The following is a 14,225-nucleotide window of genomic DNA, read 5'->3' on the forward strand; positions in this document are numbered from 1 at the left end:
TGAGGCACAGGGTCAGACTGATTTGCATATGGCAATGTCTGAACTGGGGTGGCAGAGTGGGCTAAAGAACGGTGATGGATTAAACCCAGATATGTTGACTAGGTGTGACTGTTTGATTGGTCCAGATGCCCCGTCCATCACCACTCCCTTTTTTACAACCACTCCCACCCCCTTTTGTATCGCGTAATTTGAACTGTGGCACCTAAGGTGTCAGTCCTATCTTACCTTATAGAAGAGCCAGAACTGGCTACCAGCTAATGAAGGTCAGGTCCCGGGCTTGAACATTTATTTTGCCACCACCCACTTCTAGCAGAAACTACTTTGATGTTTCTAATGGAGATGTGGTGCTCCCTGCTGACAGTGCCAGTACGGCTGCCTATTATTGCCTTAATGTAACCTTGGCCCTGCAAAGTCAATTTCCTTAGTTTGCGTCTAAAAAGTATTTGTTCTATTGCATGATTTAAAAGAAAAGGAGGCTTGCAAATCCAAAAACTCATTGTGCATGGATGACTCCTATTTGGTTGGGCTAGAGTGAATCTAGGGGCATACTTACAAGGAGCTTGTGCTGCCCCTGTATCATTTTTTACAATGCAGTTGAGGTGCTTTCTTTGCTTCATATTTACAAGGTGATGCATCTAGTCAGATGCACCACTTTTCAGCAGCCTTCGTTGGTTTTTACCTTCAACGGGATAGGCTGCGTCAAGTTAGTTTAAATATATGCAAGGTAGGCGTTCCCACCGAAAATTCCCTGTAAACTGATGTAGTGGTATTTATGACATTTTGCAAAAGTGGCGTATCTTTTTGAAGATGGCTGCTGAGCTTGAGATGCATCAAAATACCTGTGCCTGTAAAAACCAGGCGTAGGAATGATGAATTGACTGTTGCAAGGGTATCTGATCAGCTGAAATGACTTGAAACAGTGTAATCTGCAATTAAGTCACATCCCCTTAACAGGTGAGTGCACACATAAAGTAGGTAACACAGTAAATATCACATCACACACCCTCACAGACTTGTATGTACTCACATTGTACTTTCACATAATATGTCACTCATACGTGGGCATAGTGGTACACATAAGTACACTATGCCCACTTGATTGCGTGACATCCAGGACCAATGTAATAGAGTGCAAGGTGAGTTTTTCACCTTTTCACAGTCTATGACCTTGGTCCACATAGATGAGGATACGTGCGTCATTCAAAACTGACACATCACCTCTGAATTCTGATGCATTGCATTAGTTGCATCAGTCTTATGACCAACTACAGCAATGCACCACTTTTGGGCCAGATGCCTAGAAGAATCCTACCCACAGATGAGTCGGAATTGTAAGTATGGCACATCCATGGTGTTGTCATGTTTTTTGATGCTGGCACAAGAAATTGTATGCATTGCTGCCTTGGCACAGCAATGCATCACTTCTTGTAAATAAGGCCCATAGTGTTTATCAATCAAGGACACTAACGTGCACATAATGTTGTTTTCTGTATCGTAGCTCCAGAAAATACTAAACGTGGGAGATGTTCAAGCATGTGGCTCTGTGGAGCAAGCAGCAGACTCTTTCAATGAGACGCTAGACCTGAACTGGGAAAATAAGAGAGTCCTTCAGACCCTGCTATATAAGGTACAAGAAATATTGTAATATATTGTTTTGTTTTCAAACAGTATTCTGTCACCTCTATTTTGGCTGTGTAGATAGATAGGCCGACGTTTTTGCTCATTTTCAATTTCGCATCCGCCGTTTTCTGGATTAGGATAATATGTTGCCCTTTCTTTAATGTTTCTTACACGTCATCAACTGTTGTATATTTGAGAGAAACTCTGTGGGTCGAAATGTATCAAGGCAAGCCATTATGGGGGAGGGGGGAGTGAACCAAGAGTACAAAGTGTTTATTGGTTATTGTGAAGATTGCGTACAGAGACCTATGAACAAATACTAAAAACTACATGAAATCATGGGGATGGTAACTAGGGGAGGTGGACCTACAGCAGAACATTTTTCATTTCCCATTTACCAATGTCATTTTTACGGTTTATTCTGATCTCCTTCCCTCTGACATAGACCAGGATAACCCAGTTCATACTAGACACCAGTTGTAGCAAGTTTTTCACTCACCCGGTAGAACTAGAACACTGCACAGGCTTTCACTCCAAGGTCACCTTACCAACTCGCCTTGGTGTTGCTATGTCTCATGGGTCATGTGATTTTTCCAGAGTTTGAGTGCTCTTTTAGATTCAGTTCTAGTCATGTCTAACCGTTTCTGGAAGCTCTGAGATGATAATCTTGGGCCGCACTGGAATCTTGGCTCTATAGTTGATACTAATCCCTATGCAAATCATCTACCTTTGAAGAACAGGGATAATACACAAAGCTGTGCTTTCTCTGCAACGGGAGAGTGGTCTTGGGGCCAATCTTCTCATTGCTTCAGTTCCAGAAAGATGGAATGCTCTTACATTCAGACCAGGAGAGAGCTAAAACATTGGCCCCTGAATGGCTAAGATTTGTTGGACATGATGTCTCTGATTAGGTGCTTGAAATCAAAGTCAACACAAAAAAGAGTACAAGGCACTCTTGAAATTCGGTAAATGTTGCAATTAGAGACATCTCAGTCCATTCATTGCTTCATTGTTTGAGTTATTAGATCTTTCTACAAGATTGCTGAGGACGGTTAACAAGCCTCCAGTTAGCTGTCATTTTCTATTTTTTCATAAACATTTGGATGATTTTTCACTTTGTGAGGAAATCATTTTTTGATGAGGTAAGTGAACAGTCACCCACCCCTCCATCACTTTACATTAATGTTAATTTTCTGCATGCACCACCAAATCTGTCACTCTCTCCCAGCAGCACGGAGATGTGCATAGACTATATAGAAGAGATGGTGTATAATTTCACCAGCGGCTGGATAAATACTCTTCTATCAACCCCAGGGAAAGCGTTCATCAGAGTCATCCAGAACAGAAAGAAGGAACACTTTGACACTCAGTTGTGAGATCAGCAAGCTGGCTTTCACAAAGATAGATCCTGTACAGACCAGATTGCAACCCTGGGCATCATCATTGAGCAGTCGATGGAATGGAACTCCCCCATCTATGTCAGCTTCATGGACTATGAGAAAGTATTCAACAGCATGGACAGAGAGACCATTTGGAAACTCCCCCATAACTACAGTGTGCCAGATAAGCTCGTAAGACCTACAAGACAGTCCATGGGTGACAACTCACAGAAATTTTCCAAGTGAGGACTGGAGTCCACCAGAGTTGTTTGCTGTTGCCTTTTCTCATCATGCTGGCCATAGACGGGATCATAAAGCCATCCATAACAAGGAGAGGAAATGAAATCAAGTGGACACCTTGGATGCAGCTTGACAACCTGGCCCTACTCACCCATACCCATCTGCAGGAGCAAGAGAAGACCAGCATCAGCATAATTTGGCCTCAACCTTCACAGGTAAAAAAACTAAGATCCTGAAGGCTAATATAGCCAGTACAACTGCATTCACTCCTGTAGACAATGGACTGGAAGAGGTTGAGGCCTTCACCTACCTGGGCAGTGTCTTAGGCAAGTAGCGGCACAGACGCCAACGTCAATAAAAGAATCAACAAGCAAGGGCTGCCTTCATTTAGCTAAAGAAAATCTGGGGTTCCAAGGACCTAATACTGTAAAACAAGATCATGCTTTTTAACACCAGCATAACATTGGTCCATCTGTATGGAGCAGCAACCTGGAGGACAACAGTGACAGCAGAGACACATACAGTAGGTAATTGATGTTTGGGGGCACTGTGCTTTGGGGGACTTGCGGGAGGTAAAATTAATGAGTCACTGTAATGGGGCTTCTGTGGAAGGGGGAAGTGAAAGCAGAGGACAGGTAAGTAATGCATCTGGGTAATCCACAGGAGGAGTTCACTCTGCAGGCATCTGCGTCAAAGCCCTAGAATGGATCCGCTCCTTCCTCATTGGCTGAACACAGACAGTCAGACTTCCACTGATCAACTCAGAATCCACAGTGATCAGCTGCGGAGTGCCTCAGGGATCCTCCCTGAGCCCCACCCTCTTCAACATCTACAATTGCTCAGCAAGCAGCCATTGACAGAAGCAACGGACTGAACATTGTCTCCTATGCCAATGACACCCAGCTGATTCCTCCCCTCACAGCTGCCAAGAGCAACTTTCACAACGAAATGAAGGCAGTCGCCACCTTGAAGAAGAACAGCTGCCTCAAGCTTAACTCAGACAAAAGCAAAGTAGTCATCCTGGGCTCTATCCCCTCTGCCTGGGACTACTCCTTTTGGCCCACAGCGCTCGGATCCCCCTAATAAATCCACGGACAACGCACAAATCCGAGGCATCATCTTCAACTCCTTGCTCTCAATGAACCTCCAAATCAACGACATTTCATCCTCCTGCTTCCACAATCTCTGCCTGCTTCATAAGATCTTCAAGTGGCTTCCCACCGAATCCAGGAAAATGGTCACCCATGTGCTCGTCAGCAGCAGGCTCGACTACAGCAACACACTCTATGCCGGCACCTCTCAGAAACTCCTAAAGAAACTGTAGAACATACAGAGCCCCTCTGCCAGACTCATCCTGAACATCCCACACAGCAGCCACATCACCGGCCATCTGTGAGACCTTCACTGGCTACCTATCAACAAAAGAATTACCTCAAGCTCATTACGCAAGGCTACAAAACCCTCCACAACACTGAACCTGCATACCTCTAACACCGCCTTTACCTCTACACTCCCACCAGACATCTCCACTCTGCCCAACTGCCACTGACTACCATCCCACAGATCTGCAAGCCCACAGAGGGAATAAGATCCTTCTCCTACCTCGCTGCGAAGACCTGGAATTCCTTGTCTCTGCACCTCAGCCAACCACCATTGCTGCCAGAATTCAGGAAGACCGTCAAGACCTGGCTCTTTGACGGAACCACAGCCCCCACCCCCTCCATTGCGTTGAGACCCTGACAGGTGAAAAGTTGCGCTTTATAAGAATCCTAATTGATTGATTGACTGTGAATAAACACACTTCTCATACTGTTCACCCAGCAGAGTAGGTTTAAAGCATTGATGTTTATTGGTCCCATGTCAGGAGCTGCCCCTACAGCCACACTGACATTTTATTCACCTGCACAATGCATCTTTGGAATGGTAGTTTAGATTTTTAACATTTTAAGCAGTGTTTTAAGTCAGCAAGGCCCTTTCTCTACTGGGATTTCATTTCTGTACTTGACAGTGCTATCTCATCAAAACAAATCTAGAAGCCACAAAAAATAATTGGTGTGACAGACTTGAAGACTGTACCTAACTACAGACATTGTGGAGGGGTGCTGGGGAAGAAAGCAGCAGTAGGAGCAGGAGGATGAAAATGAAGAGAATAGGGGCCAGGGGGTGGCCCACTGAGAGGGCTAGGATGACCAGAGCCACAAGGACAAGGACAAGAAGACCCAGGCCCAGGGAGACTTAATCTATGGGAATTATGTTTACCAGTGCCAGAGGGGACCAGGAAAAAATAGACAAGCAGGAACCTGACAATGAAAAACACAGCACTAGGGGTACCAGCACCATGGTGAGAAGAATCAGGAGGATGTACAGTGGGAGAATCTGGACTCAGTAGATAAGGGTCCGAAGGACCAGAGGTATTAGGAACAGAAGGCCCTGGACCATAATGACAAGGAGGGCTATGAGGGACAAGGACAACCAGGGTCAGGAGTCGCGGACCCAACTAGAGAGACTTATGGAGAGAAGGAACAAAGACAGGAGAGCCAAGACCACAGATATCATATCAAGAAGGACCAAGGGGCTAGAAGCAAAAGATCCAGGACTAGGGATATCACAACCGGAAAGGACTACGGCTAGAAGGAGCTGGAGACCCCAGATTTGAATGACTAGGGGGTTATAAAGGGTGAGAAAGTCTATGTCTAGAGGGGCCAGGATCATAGGGTCCAGGACTGTCAGACTCGGGGGATCCTTATCCAGGGTGAAATGAAGTACATGAACCAGGTTGACCCACAACATAGGAACTAGGAGCACCAGTGCAGAGATTAAAATCGACCCAATAAGACCATTACTTGGAGGAACATGATAGAGGGGCCCAAGGTCAGATGGATATAAACAAGGTAGAATAGGCAAACCAGGAATCCAGGACGGCTAGTAGGGGTAGTATGGGGCCAGAGGACTAGGGGCTACAAGTGCTAGAGAAACCAAGGCCAGTGGAACTAGCATCAGAAGACCCAATACACGAGGGCCAGACAAAGGAGTACCAGACCTAAAATTAGGACTACATGGACCATGGTTCCTTAGGACCAGAAGGATTAGGAACAGGCAAACAAGGGACTAGATATACCAGGGGAGTTGAACCAGGTTGACTGATGGACAAGAATTTAGGTGAGGATGATGAAAAGGTGCAGGATTGGAAGCCTGTGAAACAGGGGACCCAGGATCCGATAGACTAGGGGTTGAAGTACATGAGAATGACGACCAGTTGAAGCAGGACTAGGAATTACAGGGTCAGGAAGATTAGCTTGAACTAGAGGTCAAGGAACATAAGAACTAGGAAAGGCTAGGATGATCTGTGACAAGACAAGTTATTGTAGAGCCATGCGGGCAGGGAGCAGGAAGACAAAAGCCAGGATTATCAGGACCAGATTGGAGAGAAATAAGAAGATCAGGAACTGAAGGGCAATAGCCAGTATGTCTAGGACGACGGTATACGCAGAACAGGGATTAGTAAGACGAAGGAGGGCAGTATCAAGGGCAGCCAAAAAACCAGAGCAAGGAAACTAGGTAAACTAAAAGCATCATGAGCCTGAGGACCGAAAACAGGGCTAAGGGGTTAATTATAATGAGGACCCAGGGAACCAGTACTCAGACTAACAAGTACGGTAGAGCACTCATTACAAGTTTAAGGACCAGGGTGAGGACGATCTGAGGTAAGAGGACCAAACAGCATCTGGAAGACCAAGTGGAATGGAAAGTGGTGGAAAGGAGGACCAGGGCCAAAATAAACAGGCTCAGGAGAACCAGATCAAGAAGAATGAGGATCAAGAGGACCGGAATCAATGGCTGCAGTAACAGTAGGACTAAATGGACAAGGAACTGATCCAGGAGAACAAGGGCAACCCAAACCAGGAGGACAAAGACTATGACTGCAAGGTTACGAGATGCAAGATGTTCAGAACCTATGGTACCAGGGCTAGGATGTTGACGGTGAAGAGTACCAGGGCAAGGTGACTAGGATGAAGAGAACCAAAAAAGGAACAGGGCCAGAAGGTCAAAGTTGGGAGATAAAGGGGGGGCATGATGACCAGAAGGCAACGTTTATGATAACAAGCACAATAGGACAAGAAGGACCAGGACTAAGGAGACAAAGACTAAGATAGCAGGTGGGTCAAGTCCAAGAGACTAGGTCCAAGTGACCCCACACTGTGAGGAGCAGGACCAAGGGGATCAGGGACAATCAGCACACAATCTCGAGAAGGACATGGACAACGAAAAACAAGACTAGCCTGGCGGCCTGGGTTAATTGACCAATGTGGCCTCTAGGTTTTTTTATTGATTGCCTTATGGTGTGTGGCGGGCCTTGGAGTTCAGAGGTCAAGCTTATCTGGTTGCCGGTAAGACTGTTCACCAGCCTGCTTCTGTGCTGACTGTTCAGTAACTGTCAAGGGATATAAACAGCAGTAAGATAACTGGTGATTAGTAAACTTGCTGGAGAGTTGTATGTTTGTCTAGTCATGGTTTTGCCTCATTGTAAAGTTGTGCAAAGGTTTAATGTGGTCGCTGCAAAACACGACTTTTAGGGTTTACCACCTTTCCTAGGAGGGAAATACCAGCTTTTTTTCACGTTTCAAGATTCTGTTAAGGCCTGGCCATGATATTTATAACTTTACATAAAACACCCTGCAAAAGCAAGGTTCTTTTTCAACATTGCTTTTCTCTCTTTGTTCCATCCAATTATCAATCAGGCATCACTAAGGCAGCTCTAGAACACATTTTAAAGTGCCTTCTTATTCCATTTACTGTTAAATGCAAATGCTGTTGAGAGAAAAAATATTGTCTTCATTATTTTGCAAATTATTCTACCAACTTGGACCTTAAACTACTGCTCATACTATTAAAAATCCAACCAGGTGGCAACCCTACTTGTAAAAAGCAGAACCCAGATTTGTAAAGTGTGTATATCGCTTAGGGCGTTACTGAATGTATCTTACAGATGTCTCAGTTGCTTGCAGTTGTTAAGTTAAAATGCTTCTCATGTAGCACAGTGAGCTATGAACTGGCATCAAAGTTTTGCATGCAAACAGAAAGGCATAGTGTTCGACCTTTTATTTTTAACCTCAAGGCTCAAACTTTCGTTACTTCAAGGTTGTTCAAAAGGATTCCTTTGGTTAGCAATACATTCTAATTAGCACAGGCATCTACTGCATTATGTTTTAAATCCCCACTTTGCTTTGTGTTTCTCCATGCCAAGTAGTCCTAATCAGTGCTTAATTTGAGCCTGTAGTTGCTGGTGGAATCTGGGAAACATCACTTATTTTATCAGATATTGACTGCGAGTAAAAGAGATAAAAAACCCACAAACTGGAAAGAAGTAGGAGAAATATGGAAGCGCTGTCAGAAAGGTGGAAAGCAGGGGCTGGCAAAAGTGAAATAAAAGGGCAGCAGTGTCTGGTAGTGGATTTTAGAGGCCTGATGTGAATTCCAGAGTACACAGCCTCTGATTTGGGGTGCTGAATTTAACAGCACCTCTGGAGCAGTGGTTTGTGCACCGGCGCTCATTCTATTAAAACTTAACTACTGCTCTTAACATATATCGTTACTCACTGCATTATGTAAAAAAAAAACCCTGGTACATTGATGTATTCACTTGTATGCTTTATTGTCTCTGTATAATATTGGTGTGATGTAAAGCGCCCCGACGATCTATATTAGGATGAATAGCACCATAACATTAATTGAACAAAAATAAATTAGTAAGTGGTATTTAAATTATTACTCATTCTGACATGCATTTGACATTCTTACAGCACATACATATCTCGCTCAAACAGGAGATGAAGAAGGTCAAATTCCTCCCTCCACATCATAGTGTGGCTTAAGCACATATTATGAGGTGAAAACAAGCTGAGTGTCTATTTCCCTCCATTACATACGTTTTCAGCTGTTAGGCTCCTGATAGCACTGAGTCAGGACAGGACTACAACAAAAGGAGGGATGATGGCCCATTAGGTGAGGCCATTGTTATGGGCCTAGATGGATGTGAGAATAAGAAAGCCCCTACAGATTGTTTCTCTCAAAGCAAAGCAGACAATGCGAGGCTGCTGCTGAATGTGCTCTGTATCGGCAAATTACACCAGAACAGATTCCGCGTATTTCACTGATGCTGTTCCCAATCTCAGAGCCAGCTCAATAATGGCTGCCAGATCCCCCTCATTTCCTGCACCGATTAAAAGGCAAATGTACATAAGAGAGAGTGGAAAGTAGTGCTGATGCGATAAGCGGTGATGTGATCTATGCAAATGGAAGATTTCAGAATGATGTGGGCCCTTACAAACCTACCCTGACTTCACCCAGATGGGCATGCAAACTGGTCCTGACCCAGCATCCTGTTACACACGTGTTCTGCTGCTTTCATTTGCAATTAGAATATATGTGACCATCGATCTGTGCACTACGCAGAGAGGTAAAGTATTGCTCTCACATAGGCGTGACCTATTCGCTTTGCCAATGCCTGTTTTTCTACATTCAGCCATGCTGCAGAACAAAGGCAAGAGATCTGCCATGGGCAAGACTTATTGATATGGGCAGTGCTTGTTTTGTTAATGAGCAATCCGCAGTCAGGCCGCAGGGCCAAGAGTCAGACCCATCTCCACCCTGAGCATGGAAGCCATAGGTCGCTAGATTCAGTGCAGCGTCAGCCCCATCCCAGGGCAGCACCGGTGAAGTTTTCAGGCAACCTGGTCCAGGCCCTGTTCTGACAACACCCATGGGTATTAGTGACTCAGAAAACTGACCAATATTGAGCTTTCAGTCTTGACAAAGGATGTCAATGAAGACTCACATGGTTATTATTAATCTATGGCTGGTGACCGGAGAGCTGTTGAAGCCTCCACAAAGAACTGTAACAAACACTGCTAAAACCTATAGGAATACTAATTGGGCTTATCCAGCACGTGTGCAGTGTGCACAACCACGTGTGAACTGTGAGCACAGCTAAATGCATTTTCTTTTGCTGCACAGGAAAAAAAAGAAATAGGGCCACAGACATCCGAGGGAGACAAATATACTAATTAAGCATAAACTTCCGAAAACGTGGCTCTCATTCAATAAGTGACCACTATAACAGCTTAGAAATAGCCTCAGCCCTCCACAAGAGACATTTCTACAGTAACCCGTACACCCAGCTACCCACTGCGAATGCAGGGCTCACGAAGAAACCCGGAGTGAACAACACTTACATCCACTCACCAACCCGCTTAGACAACTTGTACTTCAGCACAGATGAGTAATGTTTCAGGTGCAAAGAAGCTCAGAGGGAAGAAGTTGTTTGCAGAGCCATGCGGTTGAGCTCCCCCATGGTGAGGCAAAGAGGATAAACCAGATCTGGCAAAATGAGGTGGGTGATCAAAAGCATGCATTTGGATAAAGAGACCAATTTGTGGAGTCACAGTGCCAGTGATCCAACCGCAGGACTCAAAGATCAGTTAAAAGGAAAAAGGGTCCATATAGGTAGGAGGACAAACACAATCCCCCAGGGAGGGTGGGTGGAATGGTGCAAGAAGTGGGGGCAAAAAACACCTACTGGGGTAACAGCGAAAAGAGTCATTTCAGCTGGGTGTGAAAAGGCTCCTTTGCAGATTGAATCTCTTTGGTTAATGGCTCCCATTAAATGTTGGGTAGCGATTTCCATTCAAGCAAATAGTTATCCAAAGCGGAGGTAGCTGGTCCTAGAAGGGGAGGGAGGTATGGTAGGTTTACTTGGGGAGGGTATTTCTCAAACGTTGTGGAGATGGCATAGAACATGGGTGAAGTAGGCCATTGGGTGCAGTGAATGTTGTGTTTTAATTGTTGAGGATCATGTGTCCAGTGAATACTTTTGTAAATGTTCTAGTGGATCCCTGTGTAGACTGGACTGCTAGGATACAGTAGATCTTTGGATGCAGTTGATCCCTGTTGATTCCTAGGTGCAGTGAGTCACTCTCTGTATTGGAAATTGTTGTGTAGCTAGTCCCGGGTGCAATTGACCTCTGGGCATGGTGCTTGCGATTCACCGCAAAGGGCTGGTTGATTTCGAACAGGTTCGGCTGGTTGTCATTCCTGTGGTTGATGATCTCGACCAGTTTCCTGCACTCTTCCTTGTGACTCCCAGGCACACTGCTCTTAGTTGGTGAGCGCTGTGGTTGCTCATCTTCTCCTTCATGACACACAAGGAGACGACTGTGCACCCGGCCTGCAAGCAAGGACTTCTGCAGGAATATGAGTAGACATAGAGAGAAAACTATAGAAAGGTGAGAAGGAAAAGTGGTGCCATTATGGACAGGTGAAACTGCTAACTGCTATCACTAGAGCCACACTAGCAAAGGGAAAGATGTGTTGGAGTGGGAGAGAGGGGAAATTTGATTCCTTTGAAAAATTATTACCTCTATTTGCATTTAAGGGATATTCTTTTTTTTAAAAATACCTTGGCAAACAACGGAAGACGTTTCATAGCCATAGGCTACATCTAAAATAGTTATGGATGTGTACGCAGTGCTGGAAATGGTAAAAGTGCACGCCGGCCAACCCCCAAGTTAAGAATGCCAAGTTGGGGTTGACATATGACGGAGGAGCTCATGATGAATACTAGAGTAAATGACAGTAAATGGGGGCAAGAAATGACCAGAATAGGTGGGGTGCAGAGCAAGTAAAATAAACACAGTCAAGCAACAGCAGGAGGGGGACGGGGAAGCGAGAACCCATGGGCAAACAATGCAGGTGGGGGGGCAAACAATGAAGAGAAAGTGAAACCAGTTAGCACCTAGCAAAGAAGAGTGACAATGAATCCAACCAATGTTGAATACAGGGCTAGCTCTAAGCCCTTTTAAAGTTTTTTTAAAGAGTCAAAAGAGTGAGAGAGCCTGCACTGCTACAGTGGACCTTCTCCCTGTGCACATAGTTAAGATGCTGAGTGATCATCTGAATGGCCAGTTGCAGAAAAGAAATCTGCGAGGCCATATTAAACTTTATAAATAAATAAATACATGCATTTGTTGTAAAGTTGCTAGTTTGAAATCACTAAAAAGATGTAAATACTCACACTATATCCTTTTATTAATTATGTCTAGGAACTTGAAACTTATAATTGAATGCCTAGATACAGTTTAAGAAAGACAAGACACTGCATTTGGTTGCAAAGAGCTTTTCCATCAGGCACCATATGCGAAAAGGCAATTTACAAGCACATGTTTATTTGTCAAACAAATTTAATTAATATTTGCCAGTTGGAATCTTTGCTCATATTGTCCCTCTCTAAAAGGTAAAATGCTGAGTTGACCTTTTCAACATTGGAACCCCTGGGATTGCAGGAACATAAAATGCTGACGCCTAAACATCTGAGCCCTTTCGCTGGCCTTATTTGATTAGCATTCAAGTGAAAGGCAACCGCAACTAGGTATCGCTACAAGGTCAGAAGGAGATACTTGTGAGGAGCTGTGCCACAGAACCTCTATTTTCAACCAGGAGCCCAACTGGGGTGGGGGATGCCGTGGATCCCCATCCCTTGTCTTCCCCACAAACCAGATCCTAAATGTAGCGGCATATTTCATGAGTGCCCTTTCAGAGCATACAGCTTTTGAGCCAATCCCTCTGCAAATTGAGTTGTAAAATATACCATTTCCTTAAATTGGTGTTTGGGATAGAACCCACCTCCTCAAACCTTCTTTGAGTAAGGCAGATTAGCTTGCTCGCTGCGATCCAGCGTGGGTCATTGTTCATGTAGGCAGCAAGCAGTGGTAGTGATGGAAGTGGGCAGTGCAGGGGTAGTAGGCGACATCAATGGCGAGCAGCCACCTGAGGAAGAAAATGTAGACCCCTGAACTTACCATTTATTTATTTATTTATTTATTTGCATATTAAGCAATCGGCAGGGAAAGAGCTTTGTGTGCTTCCTGTGACAAATGGAGTCAGCCATAACAGAAAAGATTACATTAATGGTTGTCGTTAGTCTAGAGAATTTGTGGGAAGAGGACCAGCGGCAGAGGGAAGAAAGTGGATGTCTGGCAGAGGAGCAGTCAGATCAACTAAAGACTAGTCGTGAAGAATTTTCCTGTGGTATTTTGCAGGGGAGAGAGCAGCGGGGCATTTATAGAGAAACGAGGGGCATAAGAGCTTCCGTGTATGGATTCTATTAAAAATAACTTTACTTCAATGGCTTTATTTTACATTTTGAATACTTTACGAAAGAAATATTGGAAGTCCTTAAAATGTAATTATTTCTGACTTTTTTTTCTGACTTCGTATCTTAAGTCATCTTCATTTAAGTATGAGTGCTTTTTATGCAGAAACAGACCTTTGATCTTAATTTCTGAGTATGGTTTTAACACAAGAGAGGTCTGGGCAGTTGGTATTTGTAGTTCAGTAGAAACTATGTCACATCTTTAGAACATTGAAGAAGAACTGTACAATCAAGGTACATCTTTTTTCTCTCCAAAATAGCATGTTAGTATCGAATTTGAAGAAAATGTTCAGCGTCATGATTGCAATACCAATCATTTGTGTTTTCTTTATCCTGTTTTAGAGAAATGGGCCTTTAAAACCAGATGTAATTCAGGCAGAAGCTACTTTGGAAAATCTTTTCCTAACAACCTGCAGCAAAGAACACATCCTGGCTAGGATGGAAACAAACTACTTGGACTCACTAGAACACTACATGAGTCTTGGATTCTGTGATCTTCCAAATGTAAGTCGCAATTAACACAAGAACTCAATTGAAGTATGGATATGTCTGAGCCACACTGCACTTCAAGCACACACAGGTAGCTCTTACCTAAGAGTGCAGATTGCCTTTTTTTTGCAGAGTTTTACATAGCACGAATTTGACCCGAATCGGGTATCAGAGCGCTTTACATAGCACCAGTTACGTTACATGAGAACACACATTCATTTTTGTTAGGCACAGGGAGATTAAGTGATTTGCCCAGAATCACAGGACGTTTAGCGTCATTACCGAGACTC

The 14,225-nt window shown here is 44.2% G+C and overlaps 1 protein-coding gene across 1 annotated transcript in view; it reads left to right on the top strand.

Moving 5' to 3' along the window:
* The window catches only part of APOLTP (apolipoprotein lipid transfer particle homolog), a 1,141,779-nt gene that overhangs the window by 869,151 nt on the left and 258,403 nt on the right, over window positions 1-14,225 (top strand). Inside the window, exons 56-57 of the mRNA XM_086941409.1 lie at window positions 1,499-1,627; window positions 13,789-13,950. Of these exons, the coding sequence (XP_086797535.1) occupies window positions 1,499-1,627; window positions 13,789-13,950 (291 nt within the window). The remainder of the gene's footprint in view (window positions 1-1,498; window positions 1,628-13,788; window positions 13,951-14,225) is intronic.

Source organism: Lissotriton vulgaris, chromosome 10 (genome assembly GCF_964263255.1).
Source record: "Lissotriton vulgaris chromosome 10, aLisVul1.2, whole genome shotgun sequence".
Lineage (NCBI taxonomy): Eukaryota > Metazoa > Chordata > Amphibia > Caudata > Salamandridae > Lissotriton > Lissotriton vulgaris.